The sequence below is a fragment of the Hippichthys cyanospilos genome, chromosome 5 (genome assembly GCF_059441005.1).
Source record: "Hippichthys cyanospilos isolate Australia breed blue-spotted pipefish chromosome 5, RoL_Hcya_1.0, whole genome shotgun sequence".
Taxonomy (NCBI): Eukaryota; Metazoa; Chordata; class Actinopteri; order Syngnathiformes; family Syngnathidae; genus Hippichthys; species Hippichthys cyanospilos.
Window position 1 is genome coordinate 16334943 of NC_142373.1, and position 19400 is coordinate 16354342.

At 38.5% G+C, this 19400-nt stretch overlaps 1 protein-coding gene and 1 long non-coding RNA gene across 8 annotated transcripts; one reads left to right on the forward strand and one right to left on the reverse strand.

Moving 5' to 3' along the window:
* Nucleotides 1-144: 144 nt before the first annotated feature.
* On the forward strand, nucleotides 145-4174 carry LOC148423776 (SLAM family member 5-like). Of its 7 annotated transcripts, none has more exons than XM_088414271.1 (7): nucleotides 145-342; nucleotides 933-1223; nucleotides 1980-2228; nucleotides 2319-2447; nucleotides 2548-2604; nucleotides 3353-3499; nucleotides 3571-4174. In XM_088414271.1, the coding sequence occupies exons 1-7, from the start codon at nucleotides 294-296 to the stop codon at nucleotides 4062-4064; spliced, it is 1416 nt and encodes a 471-aa protein (XP_088270397.1). In that variant the 5' UTR covers nucleotides 145-293; the 3' UTR covers nucleotides 4065-4174. The 7 variants fall into 7 exon arrangements, with proteins under 7 accessions (XP_088270397.1, XP_088270399.1, XP_088270398.1 ...); XM_088414273.1 differs by having other exon boundaries at nucleotides 3359-3499; XM_088414272.1 differs by having other exon boundaries at nucleotides 2319-2441.
* Nucleotides 3085-9012, reverse strand: LOC148423777 (uncharacterized). Its single transcript, XR_015865538.1, has 3 exons — nucleotides 8863-9012; nucleotides 3763-3918; nucleotides 3085-3438 (listed from the first exon to the last, which is right to left on the reverse strand). It is a non-coding gene; the product is annotated as an uncharacterized LOC148423777 (long non-coding RNA).
* Nucleotides 9013-19400: the final 10388 nt, after the last annotated feature.

The window sequence follows — 19400 nt, forward strand, 5'->3', positions numbered from 1 at the left end:
TTTGTCTCACCTCTGTACTATAGTGATCGTGTTGATCCTTCGCCTCTAACGCTCCATTTTTTTTCTCTTATTATGAAAATTACTGCGCCTGAAACTCAGGTATCGCATTACCTGGGCTGGACGATTTTTTTTTTTTTTTTTTTTTTTTAACATTTTGCATCTAATATTGTCCAAGCATTTCTGAACGCGGGCTTAATGGTTTTTTTTCAACGTCAATCAAGAAAAATAAACATCGAATCACAATGAAATAGCTTACGTAGTGGGAACGGTGAAAGTTCATTTCGTGTTCACTCATGGCCCACCGACGTCTCCTGGTCTATTTCATGACTGCTTGCAGTTTCGGTAAGTTCCGTCGTGATTTATGAGTTAACACGATATTCGTTACAATATGTAAAGTAGTGTGTCGATCTTGTTTCGCTTATACAAACAAATCTGATTACTGCACGGTGTTTGACAAGTGGTGCCTTCCCCCATTAATATGTAATGCATGTGGAGTCCAAAGTAAAAGTACACTATCACCACTACTGTTTGACAGAATCAAAGTTTCACTCGTCAAGATTGTCCACACAGTTTTAAATGTGTAATTAATAAGGGAATGAGCAATTATTCTCAATAAATCTTGCAAACCACCTATTAACCATTCTGCAACAAACACTTCTGCAAAACCTCAATTCCACCACTTAGCGTATTTTCAAATTGTCGAGTTTTAGAAGGCTCATGGACTCGTGAGTAAAACATGAGGGCACAAATGGCAGATAGGAAAGTTGGGGGGAGTAGGTCTGAAGCGATAGAAAGGATGTTATGGCTGCATAAAAAAGGTTTGACAGAAGGAAGAACGGAATAAAGGAAGGTAATAAGAAAAAATGTGATTTAAGTGGACGAACATGATGAAGGGATGCTGCCCAGTATTTATTTTCCTCCTCTTTTCCCAGTTTGTGCCCAGGTTCCAAATTATGCACTCAAAGGTCGAGAGATCAACTTGGTGCCATCCATTTTTGGACAACCTGATGAAATTCTCTGGACACACAACAGCAAGAAAGTGATTTTGTTTGACGGCATGGAGGAGCTTGTGTCCCCTTTATATGAAAACCGCCTCACTCTGGACTGGGCCTCAGCAGAATTGACAATCAAAGACGCCAAGTATGAAGACAGCGGCATTTATGAACTGGAAGTCGATGTTTACAAGCAGGTGCATCGTTCAAAGTATAAATGGGAGATTATAGGTCAGTTTACAACCCTTGCACGATTAATGAGCAATCTATGTTGAATCGTATTCAATCTTGTTAAATACTTGTTATGTATTAGGTTTGAAATGTATAACACCGGGTGGATTTTGCTGCTTTAATTCATATTCTAGGGGAAAATTTTAGAATGCTGTGTTAAGACTAGTGAGGCTGGATAGAGCATATAATTGCAAGAAAATTAATGTGCTTGCTATGAGTTTTCTTTTGTTACCATTCGTTTAATAACTCCAAAAAAGTGCACCCGCAGCTGTGTATATCTTTCAATTATTCAGGGCACATTACAATAATTTGTCAACATGATGGTAGGCACTGGGTAATATGACATAAGATAAATCGTTTTGCCAATCAGATGTGCTGTTATGGTATGTTAAGGTCTGCTTTGCAGCAGGAATGTTTAACCTTATAGCTAAGTTTGAAATGATCCCAAATGTGATAGTGTGCCTTTTACTCTCACAAGAACAGTCTCCACCTTTTAAAGCCACACACATTCAAAGTCACAGCTATTATAGTTTGGGTCATGAGGATGCCAATCCTAAGGGAACAATAATGATGGTAGCTTATAATAACAACTTCTTAAAAATATTTGCTTTTTATCCAATGGATTAGTCAGTAAAAAACTCTGTTTGAAAAATTACTTCCTCAGCATAGTTTACATTTTCAAGCGGCATTTAAAAAAAAAAAAAAAAACTTTCAGTTTATTCTATCTTACTTTTTGTTTTATGCATTTGTTCCCAGACAAAGTATCCAAACCAAGAATATCCTGTGAAATGGCTGAAGCGTACCAGGCAACGCTGGTTTGCTCAACAGATTCCAAACATCCTCACTTAGTGGAATTCAAGTGGAGCTCAGGTGGAAAGAGGCAGCCGGGTCCCAATTTCACAATAACTCTCATGGATGAACATGATGATCGAGTTTACCGTTGTGATGTGAGCAACCCTCTGACCAATGAAACGGCTACTTTTACTGCCAAGGACTGCTTCCTGGGTAACTCTAATTAACTATCCAATGGAAATATCAACATGCTAGTGGAACATTTTTTGAGCGCTATTTTGACATTTTGGATGTTTCTATGAGCTCTTTACTTCTTTACAGACAAAAAATCTGCAGCTCTAACTGCCATCATCCTTCCTGTCATCTTTGCTGTCGCCTTCATTTTACTCATCACGCTGGGCTGTGTATTCCGCAGAAAACTTCGAGGTACAGGTAGAAAATAAACAGAATATCAACTTGAAAACCTCGTTTATATAAAATGTATTTGTGAAGTGTTGTTCTGACAAAAAATGCAATGTTTTCTGTTTTGCAGCATGTTACAAAAATACAAAGAAAGGCGTTTTTAAAAGACAACAGAGTACAACAGAAGGTATAATCCATTCAACAATATGATGCATGGAATAATTTTATATTCACTTCAATGCACTTGTAGGTTATTTGTAAATTACTGTACTTTGGGTGGAGGGATATTATTGCTGTATTTGAGATAATTGAGAAGTTGGGAATACATTCATAGAAGTAATTAAGTATTTTTATTAAGTAAAAAAAAAAAATCTTCATTAAGTTTTGTCACAATATCCAAACTGGACTGACAGATTTAAATGAAGTCCAACACACGTACCTTTTTTTTTTTTTTAAATTTTCAACAGAAAATATTTCTTCACAATATGTTCTATGTGCCCCCACAGTAATCTGATTGCCGCTTGCTGTCGATTAAAAATGACATCATTGTTGCTCCGGTAATGACCAATTAGGCTCACATTGCAAACATCACATGATCAAACTCAGAAAACAAGTTTGTTGTGATTGAGCAACTTCGATGTCATTTTCTGTCAACGGAAAGGGAGAAAATGGCCACATCCAGAAATGGATATAAATGTGGATTTTGGATCTTAATCCATAGTCTGCAAAAACTATTACATTAGGATGGCTATTGCTAGAGTAGAGGAAGCACATAAAATAGATTATTGTCCAGAAAAGTGTTGAGTTGACTCCCCCTTGAACTGAATTTCAGAATGGAAGAGGCACCACTCACCTAATGATGTGTAGAAAACGTTGGAATTTGTCTCAATTGTTGGAAATCGCTGTGCTGCATAAGCTTATGATGTCCTCACAAGTTTCAGGCTCCAGCCAGGGTGACGAGACCACATACATCCTGGCTGGACAACCTACACTTCCGTCCAATCAGAGACTGCGCCCTTTGCTTCCAAGTGATTGGATTGATCCAGTATATGGCAACAAAGAAAAGGATGAAGCATTAGATGGTAAAGTCAATCACATTCTGCTTTATTATCTGCCTTGTGATATCGGTTTTGACTGCTTTGAATTTTTTTAGAATCTAAAAAGGCGGTACCAGCTGATGAGGGGGTAGAATCTGATGCAGGAACTGGCCTCTTAACTTACTCCAGTTCACCTAATTCCCCTTTGACCTCATCAGAACAGAACACGGCAACTGAGCATGAGGATAACTCATCTCAGCATGTCTCTGGTGATACCACAGGGGAAATTGTGAGTGAAATTGGCTCACCTGAAGTCGAAAGGCCTTCTTCCACCTCGATGGAGGAGAGCGATCCACAGGAAGAAAATGAAAAAGGAGCTGCTGAGCAGGAGTCACTTTCGGACAATGCACAAAGAGTGTTGGCGACTAGAGGTGAGGACCAGCAGGAAACGAGCACATCGGCCTCTGAGGGTGAAAAACAGTCAGATAGTGAAGCTGATGAGGCCATTGCGGAAGAGGAACAGAGTGAGACTGAACACCACAATACTCTGACTGACGCACCACACCACAAAAACACAAATACAACTACAACTGCAAGTCAGAACTCATGACCTTCTTTTTTTAGTTTGTATTTGTAAAATTCAGGGAAAAAAAAAAACAAATGAATTGAATGTCAAATAATAGTATTAGAAATAATCATATAACAAACCACGTATGCCACCTTTATGTACATTTTATATTATATATTTTATATTCTATATATTCTATATATTATATATATATATATATATATATATATATATATATATATATATATATTATATAATATATATATATATATATATAGCAATTTAATTTTTTCACAATCATTAGAGTGTCACTGATGTTTTATAACTGTTTAAGTGTGCCTACAGTTAAAAAAATACATGTGGAATACTGACGGTTTTATGTACGTAAATTGTAAATGGGCGTATTTTTGTACAAAATGTGTGCCAAGTGGATACAATGGAATTGATTTCTGATTTTGTTTTACATTAAATGGACGGATTATTCATTTTATTTTTATTTTACTAACACTTATTCTGATTATGAACATTTTGGATTTGGATGGACCCTAGTTTTACACAAGCATTTTAATATTTCAAGCTTAGCTGGGACATTTTAGTTTTGAGAATGACTTGAAGATTAACATTCATTCTCAGGGTATGAACAATTCATTGCAAGAGGATGACCATTGCTCGTAAAATTTTGCTTAGTCCTGCCACACACACACAAATCGATAAGCATGGTTAAAAAATGCACTGAATGTTGAGCCTGCTATAAGAAAGCAATAACTGTAATAATATCATTTGGTCTTTAGGGGGCAGTCTTTATCAACGTCTAGTCCAAATAAGTCTTAGTTAATGCTCAGTACAGTATTGGCCTTAATAAATGTGTCTCGTTTAAGTAGGTTGTAAGAGTGTGATATCTAGTCAGCAGTGATAGAGAGCACCCAGGCTCACACAATCCGGTGCCAGTCACGGCATGTTTCATCACGTCAAGAGTGATTAAAAGGGAGTTTACCCGCACTTCTCAACTGCAAGTGCAAGTCAGATCAACAACACAATACCTGTATCTGTAAATTAAGAAGCAGTTGGGTTGCACACAAGCTGACAAGCCACTGCACATTCTGGAGGATAGGCCCGCCCTGTGTGAGAAAGTCACGCATGATCAGCTTAACCTTTGAGTCACCGAGGAGTCTGTGATCCGCTACCACCCGACCTGAGGGTTCAGGGCACAAGCGCAGAATGAACACTATCATATTTCAGTGGTCACAACAAATACCAAGGGGATATTAGAGGATTGAATTATTTGTGGATCTTCAGTTGAGGGTCACAATGTGGTTCCACTGAGACCCAGCAGGAAGGCTGGTACTGATTCCATCAACAGAACCCCGCTTTGCTCAACGTGTCATCACTGTCTGATGATAACTATGTATTTTATAAAAACACACATCGAACCACTGTTGTGAATCCGAACGAGATACGTGTACGTTTAGGGATGAAACAAGACCACGAGAAATTCGAGTAGGGAGGCCGTTTTTCTTGGCCCCGATACCTGCTTATTAGTGTACACCTCAGGAAAAAAAAAATGTCAAGCCAATCGCATCAACAATTGTTAACACGCAGAGAAGGCCAACTTCAAAGTAAAGCTTAGTTTTTCAAATAAGTTACGGACACCGATGCCTTAGTACACTTTTGTTTTGAAGTTGTTCCCGGGAAGGTGTCGCGTTATAACAGGAAGACTACTGGTAGTCTTTCTACTGCAACTGTTGGTCCAGACTGTGGAGATGGGAAATTCAGGACCAGAATTTAAAAACCCTGCCACAGTTTGGCTTTAGCCACAGGTGCTTTTACTTAACCGAAAGGTAAACAAGTCTGACTGGGAGAAACACCTGTGACTAAAGCCAAACTGTGGCAGGGGTTTTACTTTCTGGACACGAATTTCCCATATCTGTCAGATTTTCAAGACCAATCACACTACATTTGTTCAGAATACTGCCCTGCTAATTCAGGTCGCTAACGACTTCTTTACATTGACATTTACCTTGACACACATGTTGCCAGTGTTTACTAGTGCCTCGGGTTTCGTTGCAGCTACATAAACTAGGCGTGAGCATATAGCAGTGCACGACTCTGCACACGTTGATGCTTACAGTCCAATACAGTTGCCGTTCCTACTGATCACATTCTGACAAACCATGCTGACTCAAATGTGCTTTTTTTTTTTTTAGTCTGAATATTCATTTCCCTGACCAACATTTATGGGGAGAGATTTAGAGGAAAGTAGTGTCCTGCTACCTAGGCACTGTTTAAATTAAGTTAAAAAGAAAAAAAGACGTTGATCATCAAAAATGTATAAAAGTTGGGATTTAATAACTAGATGGAAGTGTGTTCTTTGGTCTTTTGTGTTTAGAATTCATTTTCATTAAGCAAAAAAATCAAAGTATTTTGTTTTTACCCAAACACTCAATGTTTGATTCACACTTTTTGTAATATATCCAAATGCCAAAACTATTCACTGCATTGCTGCATCCCTACATACATTTAATAATAGCTTTCTACAATAATCAGATACTTGTGGGTCGCTCATGGTCCTTCCTTATACGTTTATTAGCACATTTGGAAAGTATACCACACCTTTCCACAATGTCTCTAAATATCAATAAAATATTGTATTTGAAACTTCAAAAGCAGCATATTGCAAAAGGTTCATGACTATTTTACAGTAAACTTGAAGGATCTCTGTGTTAGCTAATGTAAAGTTAATCTGGCTACAGCATAACACAAATCTGCTCGCCTCAAGTCAGAAGGAGTGACATTACGGGTGCGCCCATACACACTTCCTGATTACAGTTGTATCATTTCTGTGATCTCCCGTTGCAGTATCCTAGTTCCTGGTTTCTGGCATGAATCATGGGTGGCTTAACTGGATACAAAATACAGTAAAACAAATGGCGTTTGTGTGGGGAGTTTACGCCCCCTTGTGGAGTTGCCTTCTGTACTACTGTATGTTCTCACTTTCTGACCCTGGTCTATGTAGGTAGGTAAGTAAAGAATTAGACAATCAATACGTTTTTCTAAGTTTGTCTATGAGTTATTACTATTCACTCGTTTACAAAAATGATGACTGTGAAAAAGGCCTTTAGAACAGCACAGCTAGAATGCAACTACTGATGTAAAATTGATAATATAAGTAGGGTTATTAGTCTTTCGTCATCACACGGCTATATAGTGGCTGGAGAGTAATACGTCTTCATATAGTGGGTCCAATTACAGGCTTCCCCCTTTGATAGTTTTAAGTCCTTAATGACCTTGTTGCACAAATATAAAAAGAGGAAATGAAGAAAAATGGGCCACCCTCCATACCTTTTCTTATAGCATTTTGATTAGCATCCTGCCTTGTTTAAATTGCCTCCTCGGGGGTGCTAACATGAAATCGAACAATATGCTCGGCCTAACTTCTCATTTATTTTTATGTGGCGTTCAGGCAGAGCCTTGGCACTGCTCCGACGAGGAAGCCTCGAGAGGCCAGACCTGCGTTAGTCGGGACAAATCAATGAATAACAACCGAATACTGTTCTTCCACGGGGCCCCACAAACGTACGACACGGCATGCTAGGCGCCCACTGTAATTATGTGGACTAAGTAGTATGGTGGAGAAACTATATAATCCCTTTCTGTGTCAATAAAGGTCCTCTGTTAAAACAGATTATGTCTCGGTGCTGCACGAGTAATTGCAGACCAATGTTTGTCATTTTCATCATTATAACACATTTTATGGCCCAGTTCATTGGGTACAGTATGATGTTACCCCTTACAACGGGTCATCAGAAAAATGAAATTAAACTAATAAAAATGTGGAATAAAATGAAAGTTATATTTAAAGAGACTTGTCATTGTATTGGGATGTGTGGTACAGTATTCAGGTTAATACTATAACTAGTGATTCTGATGATTAAAATGTGTTAAATTACAAGGTGTTAATATTGATAACAGACATATATTTTTTATTGGTCCATGGAGGGGAAATGCAAACAATGCATGTAATACATTGTCTTTTTTTAGATGATTAAAAATAAAAAAAACATGTCTCAGTTAACAGTGCACTTACAATTTGCATATACTGTACAGTGTAGCAGACATACATTTTCCAGTCTGGTTTAAATGTTCTGGGATCTAAAATAAAAATGTACAAATATCGGGCAACCCAGTTCAGTAGCTCTCAAGGAGACAAGAATAACAAAGGAGAAAAAACAATGTATTTAGAAATCAGATAATGTGTGTATTTGATTGATATATTTTCTTGTTTCACTTGTATTCTTGATATAGTCTTTTATGAATGAATGAGTTATGGTTTCAACCAAGAAGCTCAAAACGTTTTTGTATAATCAAAAGCATGAGTAGCTATGCTCTTGGTTTCCATCAAGTCTTGAATGATCTCGTTTAAAAATATAATGAGCTCAAGTGTGTGTACTCTTGCATTTAAAGATCCTGAAAAAAAAATGGTAATTTTATGGTCCAGAGGGGCTACATTATGTAAATATATTATTTTTCTTTCTTGTGATTAGAAAATGTGCTATGTTGTAAGAGCATGTCCACTTTACTTGTTGTAGTTGATGTATCTTGACAATATGAGTAAACAACTCCCCCAAAGAAAAAGAAAAACTGACATTAAATAATAATACACATTACATAGAATACATTCAAAAACATAATTACACGAGTAAAATAAACACTTTGTGTGGCTAACATTTCTTGCTGTAACATTCGCTAGTTCGAGTCGTGTTGGTCTAACATAATTGTTTAGGACGAAGCTGTTAGCATTTAGCTATGTTAGCTTTTTAAGAAACACTAGCTTAGCACTTACCATCCTTGGGCACTGCCTGCTTGGACTTTCGGTCTCATAGACCTTCTTAATAGTGATTTTCTTGGTTAGTGTAACATAGGAATTGTTGTCATTTTTCAGTCGGACTTTTAAAATTTATTTAAATAGGATGTTTAATTTGCCCCTCTAACAGCTGTGGATTACGTCACGTCCTGTATTGCCATTTGGCAGGAAATCCTAACATCTGTTGAAGTTTACGTCACTCTGGTGGAAGTGACACATGTAAGTTTTTTTTTAATTGTATATTATTTATTTATCGTATATTATGCTGCTATGTTATGTATTTTATTTGCATTTGTATTTTTGTGTTGGGGTCTAACTACTTCAAAATAAGAAAGACAGGATTTGTTTGTTCCCTTTGCATCATGTCTTTCAGGCTTGCGGGTTTAAATAGCCATTTAGGCCTTGCCTAAACGTATCAAAACTCGCAATATTCTCTCCTCTTCCAACAAATTTCCTAGATACAGTTTCGTTTGTTCAAACAATATGTCTCTCCGCACAAGCACATAGTCTGGCTTTAAATTCATGCCAAACCACAACCCGGCCGTTGATGCGCCATAAGGCGTTTTTTTTTTTTTTTTTTCAGTTTCAGACTAATCTATAAATCCTGGGAGCACTAAAGTTAACAATTATTGAATGTTGATTTATTATGCTTTTTTTGTTAATCAAATATAATATATATATATATATATATATATATATATATATATATATATATATATATATATATATATATATATATTTTTTTTTTTTTTTTTTTTTTTTGGGGGGGGGATTTTTTTTGGGCCTTTTATGCACGGGTTCAGCATCCTGGACAGACATTCTCTGAGAAGCAGTGAGTTTCAGTTTGTTTTTGTTTTGTTGTCATGTTCTTGCATCTGCATGCCTTTCAGAAGTCTAGCTGCACACTTCAGAGGCTTGGCTGATCTTTATTCGAACGAGCTGCCTGTCAACATGCCGCTCTGACGTACACTCACCCATGCACTCGCAGGGCCCGGCGCTATTCTCTTGTGGTGGAATTGAAGAGCACTTTTTTACAGTACCGCATGCCTCACATTGTCTGATGAGAAGATTAAAGCCAAACAAACATGAACGCAAGCAAACAGGAATGTAAGCGGCATACATTGAGTCCCTGGAGGGCATTCTTTGACAGTACACAACAATTTTATCATCAATGATTAGATCATAACTGACTTTGAAAGGCTGTTGAATTATGCAAAATTTTGAAAATCAAGAAGTGACAGCCTTTTTTCTTTAACCGCTGATAGCTCTTTATTTTAAGGTTAGAGTAGGTCTTTTTTGTACTGATGCTTGTGTGGAGCACACCAACCGAAGTGACTCGAGCAGTCAAAAGTTGTACTTAGGTAGGACTGGTGTTGCTTTGAATAATTTGATTCAAGTAAAATTAAAAAAATACGTCTCCAAATAATTACTTGTGTAAGAATATGAATTGAAAAAAATAGTGAGTAGCTGTCGAGTAACTTCTGATTCTTTTTTTTTTAATAATGTGTCAATGTCAAATGTACAGTATGTAAATTAACCAGCAAAATCCACACGTTTTTATTTATCTCACTTCCTATTGACAGAATATTGATATTGCTGCTTTTGAAAGAAGAACAAGGAAGAACATTGAACGCTTCTTTTGAATGAAAGGATCTCCCCCTTGCTGGCTTTTTGACAAGCTGACAAGATAGTAGAAATAGGAGGATCACTTTTGTTTGAACCACCATGTCAATTCTGGAATCAGTTGGAATGAAACTAGTAGAATCTTGTCCTAAAAGATGTTTTAGTTCCTAATCATGTCAAAGAGCACATGTCCAAACATTAAACAGGTCTTTCAGCCAAAAAGGTAATGAAGACAGTAGATATTTTCCAAAAATAGATCCCTAATGTCAGGACCCAGATGTGGCTGCTTAGGATTTTCATGGCAATTCAATGTTGCCAAAACACAGTGTACAACACTATTCACATGAAAGTCAAAAGTTACCAAAACAAGATGTAGCCTGTTGTGCGGGTGGTGCCGTTTGAATGAACCCCCAAATGCTCTCCATATGTCTGGCATCTCCCCTGACCCCTCATTTTCAACAGGCAGGGCTAGATAGAGCGTTTTATTGACAGTATCACAACAAACAAAGAGAGATGGGCATCTTGAAAGACTTCAGCGTTGCTGCCAAAAGAAGACTTTTGGTGTATTGCACTTAGACTGATGTACTGTAGCTGCGAGGGCCTTCTCTCCCTAAAAACAGTGATGGCAAAACCTTGCATTGCTTTCCCTGAAACCCGTTCTAGTTCAAATGCACCTGCAGAGGAAACGGAAACACTGTAATATGCATGATACGCCAGCAGGTGGCGATGCCACTTTGATAAGTGAACCCAATTGCTTGTGTTGTCTTGTCAGTCATCTCAAATTGGCATTTGTGCAGACGCTTTTAAAAATAATAAAGCCTTAACTGCCCAGATTGAACATGCCAGTGGAAAACTAGCAAACAAAAATAAAAGGGAACAATGGTCATCTTTTATGTACTCCTCCACATGGCTGTTGCTAATGGTGAGGAAAGTAATGTTGTTAAAGAGGAGACTGAAGGCAGCAAGAATATGGAACACAAGACCAAGTGGAGTATGTGGACGCAAATATGTTGGTATCGAGTAACAGTCCAACAGCATGTGTTTGGATCTATTTATTATGTTAGTGAGCTGAAGCCGATCTTAACTCATTTTTGGAAACTGGTGTCGTACACTTTGGGGTGTCACTAATCTCTAGATGGGTATGAACTAGGCCTGTATCTCAATTTTATTTTGGAAGAATTTGTCATTTTTACTACAGACGATTTTAATAAAATCGAGTCGTCTATCTTATTGCTGCGGCGCCTTTTGCCCTCATAGGCTTCCATAGTTTCCACCTTCCTCTCGTTTTCTTCACACTCACACCAAACCGTCGGCTCGTGCAACTTGGTTTCAGCTAAAGAAAGCAAACATTTTCCTCCTAACACTGGAGTTTTATCGTCAGTGGTTTGGAAGTTGTTTGGGTTTGCGGTGACAGATGTGGAAAAATTACCGCCGCAATGGGTGTGGACAACAAGATGATACCTCAGGTCTTGCAGTACATTATCTAAATTGTTTTTCTGGTATCCTTAAGGATACAAGTGGCAATGTTTATCATTTACACAGTTGAAAATGTTTTAAGCTTGCATTTAATCATTCTCATACAGTTGTGCCACCATACATTTGCATTTCATTCAAGGCTGACGTTTTCCAATTTGAGTGTTATGTATTACAAATGCTCTCCAAGATAAAAGCAAAACCTATTTTGAATTTTCAACCACTCTCACTTATTTTAGTTAAAAAATAGGAAGGAAAAAATTGGGGGGAAAAAAAGGTTTTATTTTCAAGCAATATTACCCAGCCCTAGTATGACCAAATCATCTACACATTCATACCAATGGGCAATTTCGAGACTTTAGAGAACGCATAATTAATATCGAAACTTCAAAAGGATGCTTGAGCCAAAATTTGATCCTAGGGCCCTCTTACCATGCCAAATATTACAATGATAGGACAATGGCAAATGTACTCAATCAGAGTGAACAATAGTGCTTTACGTTACCCATGTTCAATAGGCATTTTTTTTTTTTTTTTTGTAAAATAAGAATCATTACTCACACATGTCAAGACAAGTGGATATGGAGTCACTTCAATTACATGCATTTCCCTACTCCAAAAACAACATTCTTGGAATCACTTTTTTTTTTAAAAAGAAAAAGTTGGGGAAAAAAAAAGTCACTTCAATCTTTTAGTATGATGCTTTGCGTCTGTTCAGCTTGACAGCGTTGTCACTTCTGTTTCCACACTCTGGTGGTGAGGAAGTGATTCATGTCAACAGCAATGCAAATCGGACCAATGATTAACACAAAAACCCTAGGTGAGATTTTATACTCCCTTGAATGTTTACAGTATGATTTTACTAAATGTGCAGCAGAACGTTTTGTGTCTGCATGTACTTTAGGATCTACTGTAGCTTTCTACCCTTGGTGGGCCTCTTTCAGCCAGATGGATGGTCTCAGCCATGTGTCAGAGAGGTGACAGCTGCCTGGCTTGGCCTCCCCAAGCTGAGGGTCTGGATCCTGTCTTCTGACAGCTCCTGACGGCTCCTGATGGGTGACACATCAACTGCCCCCCCACCCCACCACACAAAACCCCACCCATGAACTCACAGAAACTCCTTGGTTGCTCAGAAATCAATAATGTCTCACAGTGGGATGAAATGAATTGTAAATGATATGATGAGCCACACCCTGGTGGATGTTGCCAGAACTCAAAAGTGTGCTAAAAGGAGCAGCCACCCTACCGATGAGGGAATATTTCCAACATGTATTGGAGAAAAAAACCTACTTTAATTTCATAAAAACAAATGCCTTCAACAAGGTGTCTTGTAAAAGTCATTAGACCAGTGCTTCTCGTCTGTTTGTTCATTCCATCCATCCATCCATCCATCCATCCATCCATCCATCCATCCATCCATTCATCCATCCATCCATCCATCCATCCATCCATCCATCCATCCATCCATCCATCAATTTTCATGATTTCTAAGCTAATTTTAGACAAATCTCTACCCATAGATTTTGGTCTATGACACGAAGTGACGTCAGAACCACAGAAGGGATTTTGCTGTTTGTTAAAAAGTGATCGGTAGAAACGGCAACTGTATCAGGCTATTAGCATCAAAGTGAGCAGTCATTTACATGTTTTAGCCTCTGAAACATAATGCAACAGCTCTCACCTGGGGCGCTTTAATGCCGTTAGCTGCAATGTAGCTGCTAACGCAGCAGACAGGTACCGTGTAATAGGATTTCATCATAATCAAGTAGTTTTTTTCAGAGATTTTACTTGATTTCAGGACATGTTGTTGACGCTGCTATGGTGGCAACATTTTGTGCAACAACTCAAAAAAGAGTCAATTAGGCATATATTTTTTACTTTAAATCTCATGTTGGAAGAAAAGCAAGCCCTTAACAACATCTTGTTATCAGAAAAATGATAAAATATTATCACATTTTTATGTATTCTTTAGGAGTCTATATATAATGTGGACTGATTTTGGGGCATTGTATATGGGAAAATGTGTCTTCTTCATTGTATTTAATAAGAACACTTCACCGCTTTGTTGCGAGCTCTCCGGCTTTTTAATCGTAAGTGGATTTGACTTGCTGGAGAGGTTCTGTTGCTGCGTTAACCTGGCGAGTGAATGGCGCACCAACTGGGGGATGTGTACGGTGACTTTGTAATGCGCGAGTCATTAGTTTCAGCTTCCTCGCTGGATGTTTCGGCTCGGACAGTGATGTGGCTATGTCTACGCAAAGGCTGCTGGACTCCATGTTAATGAGACAGCTCTGCGGGGATGAGAAGGAACACACACAGAGCAACTCGGGAGATGTCTGCCGGCCTCCCGAAGGTAATTCCTTTAAATGAAAAGCAGACCGCATGCTAGTCATTGTTGCATCAACAGGGTGAGTATGAATAGTGACAGGGTTGTATTTCAACGTGCTTTCACTTGGTCTTATTATGGTGCTGAAAAAAGTAGAGTCACTGGTGCCATGTTCAGATGCTCCCCGGCGATGCTCTTTCTCAACCAATTATCCTTGATGGGAATGACTTGTTTCACACCGGCTGCATCACACAGGTTAAGAGTAGATGGTTGGTCTCATCAAGGTATCCTTCATATTCCCAATTAGGAGTTATACTCGCTTACCGGCACCAAAATGGGCCAAGTAGTCTCCATCTGGGAACATTAGGACACTGGGAGGAAACTGGTTGGAATATTTTCGCTCGCTCACCTGGCAGTTGAGGAGAGGATCATTTGTATCGATCTGTTTAAAACGCACAGAACCAAGTTTCACACATCAGATTGCGAGCGTGCCGAAGCGGGTTTGCATCAGCTTTTGCTATCAAACTAGACCACGCTGGGATTTGTAGCAAATAGCCTTTCCAGATGTTCTCCCATGTTTTTGATTGAATCCAACACCTTTTTCAGGCCACTGTCCAGCCATAAATCATAGTCCACGTGCTGCAAGAAGAGAATGGAGGCTGGATACATAGGTTACATGCTTGATTCATGAGCTCATCGTGATTTTATCGAGGACTCACACGGAACAATTAGCTGTTACTCTAACCCGAGGGCCACAGATCTCTTAAAGGGGTTTTAAGAATTCCCTTTATAAGAGCTGAAGCCCCAATACAAGCCTTGGGGACAGCAAAGCTTTATTAGAATGATTTTGTTTTATGTGGTATTTTTGGATGACAGTCACTGTGCAGTGTTAGAAACAGTTCATGGCTTTATTTGGTCGTGCAAACAGAGCACAGTTCCAACTGTCCAACTGCAGCCTGAGCAGATGTTCTGATAAAATGCTGTCATCCATCTAGTGTGAATGTACTGTGTGACCAAGGTTGTTAATCTCTTTACTACATCAGCCAATGGCCTCTGTCCAATTGCCAAGGCAGAATGAGGTCTCACAGAGAACCTACCGTATTTGCTCAAATAATCGCCCCGCATAGAAGATTTACTCAACTGCAGAAGAACGAAAGATGGACCTGATATTGGTCCATATCAACGGCACACACGGAATCAGACACTCCAATGCACTCTCAAGAACTGCCCGGCCCGAGCTGATAAAAATGGCTTACTAGAGGCAAGAAGTCGATAACAGGCCCTCACACTGCTTTCTAAACCACCCCTGTACCGCTCGTGCTAAAGTAAATACACTCCCACCCTATCCGAGGAGACGTCCAGACGTTCCATTCTGGAGCTGGAGAAGGGAGATGTTGCTCTGGGGTGACCAAGTACAGAAACGTTTCATTTCTTAGTTACAAAGTATTACTGGAGAAAATGTCAGAAAGTGGCAAAAATGTGTGTTTGGGAGCAATTTATCAACGTTGCAGTACATAACTGAACTGTTGTTATGAGTAGTGGTTTCCTGAGAGGACCAATTTGATAGGAGGAACAGGTGTTACTGTGTGTGCTCCCTTGACGCACAGGTCTTTTGCTTTGTTGGCAACTCCAGTTCATTTCAGTGTCAGTAAAATGCCTGGGTTTTTCATTTACTCTGCCTCTGACTCTCATTATTGATCACTACAACGTTAGCTTTTGTTGCTATTGTTTTTATCGTGGCAGTCGGCTTTAGAACGACATCATGAAGGAGGCGCGGCAGCCCCACGGTGAGCGGTGCAGCTTCAGAAAATGAGATGTTTCACTTCCTGGTAAGAAGTGTCAGTGCCAAAAAACCTCATGTTTCATGAGAAATTAAATCGTCAATGTGCCAAATGTAAGATTTCATCATTTATATGCGTATATTCAACTGTGAAAAAGTTTAAAATCTCATGAAATAGGCCTATTCAGCAAACTCATTACTCTTGCGAAAAGAGGATTGAAAAAAATAATGAAGTGTCGAGGTTGTGCAGACAAGGCCATCCTATTCATATCATCTTAATGAATATATATCTTTGCACATATTCAAGTTCTAGCATGTTTTTGTTTGTTTGTTTGTTTGTTTTACAGTTCTTCTGGTCTGGGTTGGTTCTAAAGCACAACGTTTTGAGAAAAACAAAAACACATTTTCTAAAATATCATGAATTTATTTGCAGAAGACAAAGAGTCAAGTCTCCAGCTGGCCTCTTGCTACCTTTGGGAAATCAGGCTTATTTAGAATCACTCTCTTTTTGAAAAGATGTTGTCATTATCTAACCTGAACTCACATAATGTGCAATCTGCTCTTGGTTCATATGGATGAAGTGAGCAGATTACCAATCAGTACTTGCAGTTGCTGTGGCACCACTGATCAGTCAGTAATTCAGCAGCTTTAAGCTTAGTGCATGTGGTTGAGTGAAGTGAAAGCATATCAGCCGGTGCTTTTATTACATACACTCCCACAATCTTATGAATCATCAAGGATCGTAAAAATAGGGGGGGTGCTTCTAGAGACACTAAAGTTTACGAGACGTTGCTCGCAACTCTTTTCCCAAATAGGTCCCCACCCATCACGTGATGGTGTGTTAATTTGAAGTCCCGTATGGCTGTTTTGACAACCAGCTCCTAACCTTTTTGCCATTTCTAGACTTCTCAAAAATCGGATACTTTTTTTTGTCTGCCGCTTCCTCCAAATTCTACTACAAACATCTCCACCCATTATTTTAAATGACTTTATTGGCAATTATATTAGATTTATAACCTTTTCAGACATTAGCCAGTTAGCTGGCTTAATTTTCAGCCAACCACACAAGATGCTGTTGCATTAACTGCTTTGTTTACATTGCGTTTCCAGCATCATGTAATGTATTTTGATGCACTCATGTCTGTCACCGTGGGGTTTATTTACCTACATCGATCTATTAGTCTATTTTTTCATCACTATATATATATATATATATATATATATATATATATATATATATATATATATATATATATGGTGTGTTTTCACAAAATCAGGGTTATGTCTCTGAAAATGAAAATTAAGATATGATTACTGATTGATAGATTAATTCTACACCTAATTCCCGTTTAAAATAATACATAATACATGGAAGCAGCTAAAAAAATCGCAAAGGTACTGTAACTTGAAAGTTAACAAGTTGAAATTCCTAGTTCTGAGAAAAACAGGAATAATGTTTTCAACGGTGTGCATTGTCTTCTAATCCTTTTTTTTATACACTACTATTACAATTTGAACCTTGAGGAGGTTGTTTTTGCAGAAATCCCAAGTTTGGAATCTGTGTCAAACATTTGTATTTTCATCCATGACTCAAAACTAATCTCATCTACATAAGCCTGGTTTTGTGAAAACTTGGCATATATTCACAGTGCAGCATAACCGCTATTTTGCCTGACAGAAAAAACAGGATCACTCAAATTAAAATCAATTTAGAACATTGACAGCAATGCAGTGTCACCATATAATTAGAATATTTCAAAAATAATATATTTTTTGAGTGTGATTTCAAAGTTAGTATATAGGGAAAAAAAATAAATCCCTTGGTAATGTAAACATGTTAAAACACTGTTGAGAGAAGTATAGTTTAAAAGTAATGTGGCGCTGTTCCAAAGCGTGAGGCGACAGAGCTGACTTGGTATGAGTTTGTTGTTTTACAAGAAATACTGTAGCCTGGGTGAAAATAAGCAAACACATAATTTAAAAGGACGAGCTAAAAACATCTCAACCCTTATCTAAACTTTGCAAAAAAGATTTACTCCATTTTCCGTTATTCAGTAAGTCCAGTCAGAAAATCCCCAAATGCAAGAGATAATACAAATTTCATGTTATGTTTCTGTGAGGGGCTTGTTTAGGAGAGTTTTTAGAGATGTTGCGACTATACATTCAGTAATGTTTTCATTTTGCCGAAATTTAGCTGGGTTTATGCCACATTTCCCTATCTCTGCACACTTGTCAAAATAAAACTTTACTCTTTTTTCGGAGCGTACATTGTCAAGACACTTGCAAGCATCTTTGCCACTTCGTTAGCTGTCATACCAAGAAAGTCTTCTCAAAAGAGCCGGATAAGCTTTCTCCTTCCGTCATAAAATGGTGCAAAGAAAATCCTACGTTTACGATGCCTGCGGTGTTGAAAGATGTGCATGGTCAATGCTGAAAATAATTTCCATATTCGGATGATGCGTGCATAACTACGTACATGTGTGACACACTGGCAAGCCCGGGTTGAAGCGGTTGGCTAGCAGGCACTTTGAGGACATGGTATATTTCAATCATGGCTCAAGGTAATCAAGTTACATGACGGTTGTGAGAGTGATGATAAATTACATGTAGTACAAGCTAGGTGATAGAAATGAGGTCATATGTTGCTCTTTCTTCATCAATATGGAAACGCTAAGACTTGCCGGAGGGTTTTGAGCTCACGGGAAGACTCAATAACAACTTTTAGGCAGCAGTTTCAGAGGCACATGGCAGCGATCAGGCTGAGCTCCTGATATGCAAACGATACGCATTTGTGGCTCATATTAGCCGGCCGGGCTGCGAGCCACCAAGGTTTTCAACACATGCAAATTGAACGTGGACCGTAGCAAAACCAAGAAGGTAACACAAAAAGAAGTTTGGTGTGCGCTTACCGCAACAAAAACGACCCTCGGGAATGACGCATAGTTGCTTTCGTGTGAAACGGCAGATTTTCGAATGCCGGAGTTCTGCGCCTCATAACCGACGTGTGAACCACATTGGTTGCTCGCAAAGACGATCACGAAGGAACATAGAGGATTTGGAACAAACACCAAAGAAAAACTTGACTAAAGTCTGTGGGTTTCAGCAAGTCAACTCACAGTTTTTATGGGAAAAGTCGCCTGAATAAAAGTGTTTTGCAAAATAATACTTTATTTTCTCGTCAAACAGACTCCAAGCTATTGTGTGAAGCTATTGTGTGAAGCACCAAACCTTCCTTTATTGTGACTGCGACAATCAAGGCAACCGTCATCACAGATAATCAATCACAGCATTTCATTATTTGTTAGCAGTTCTACT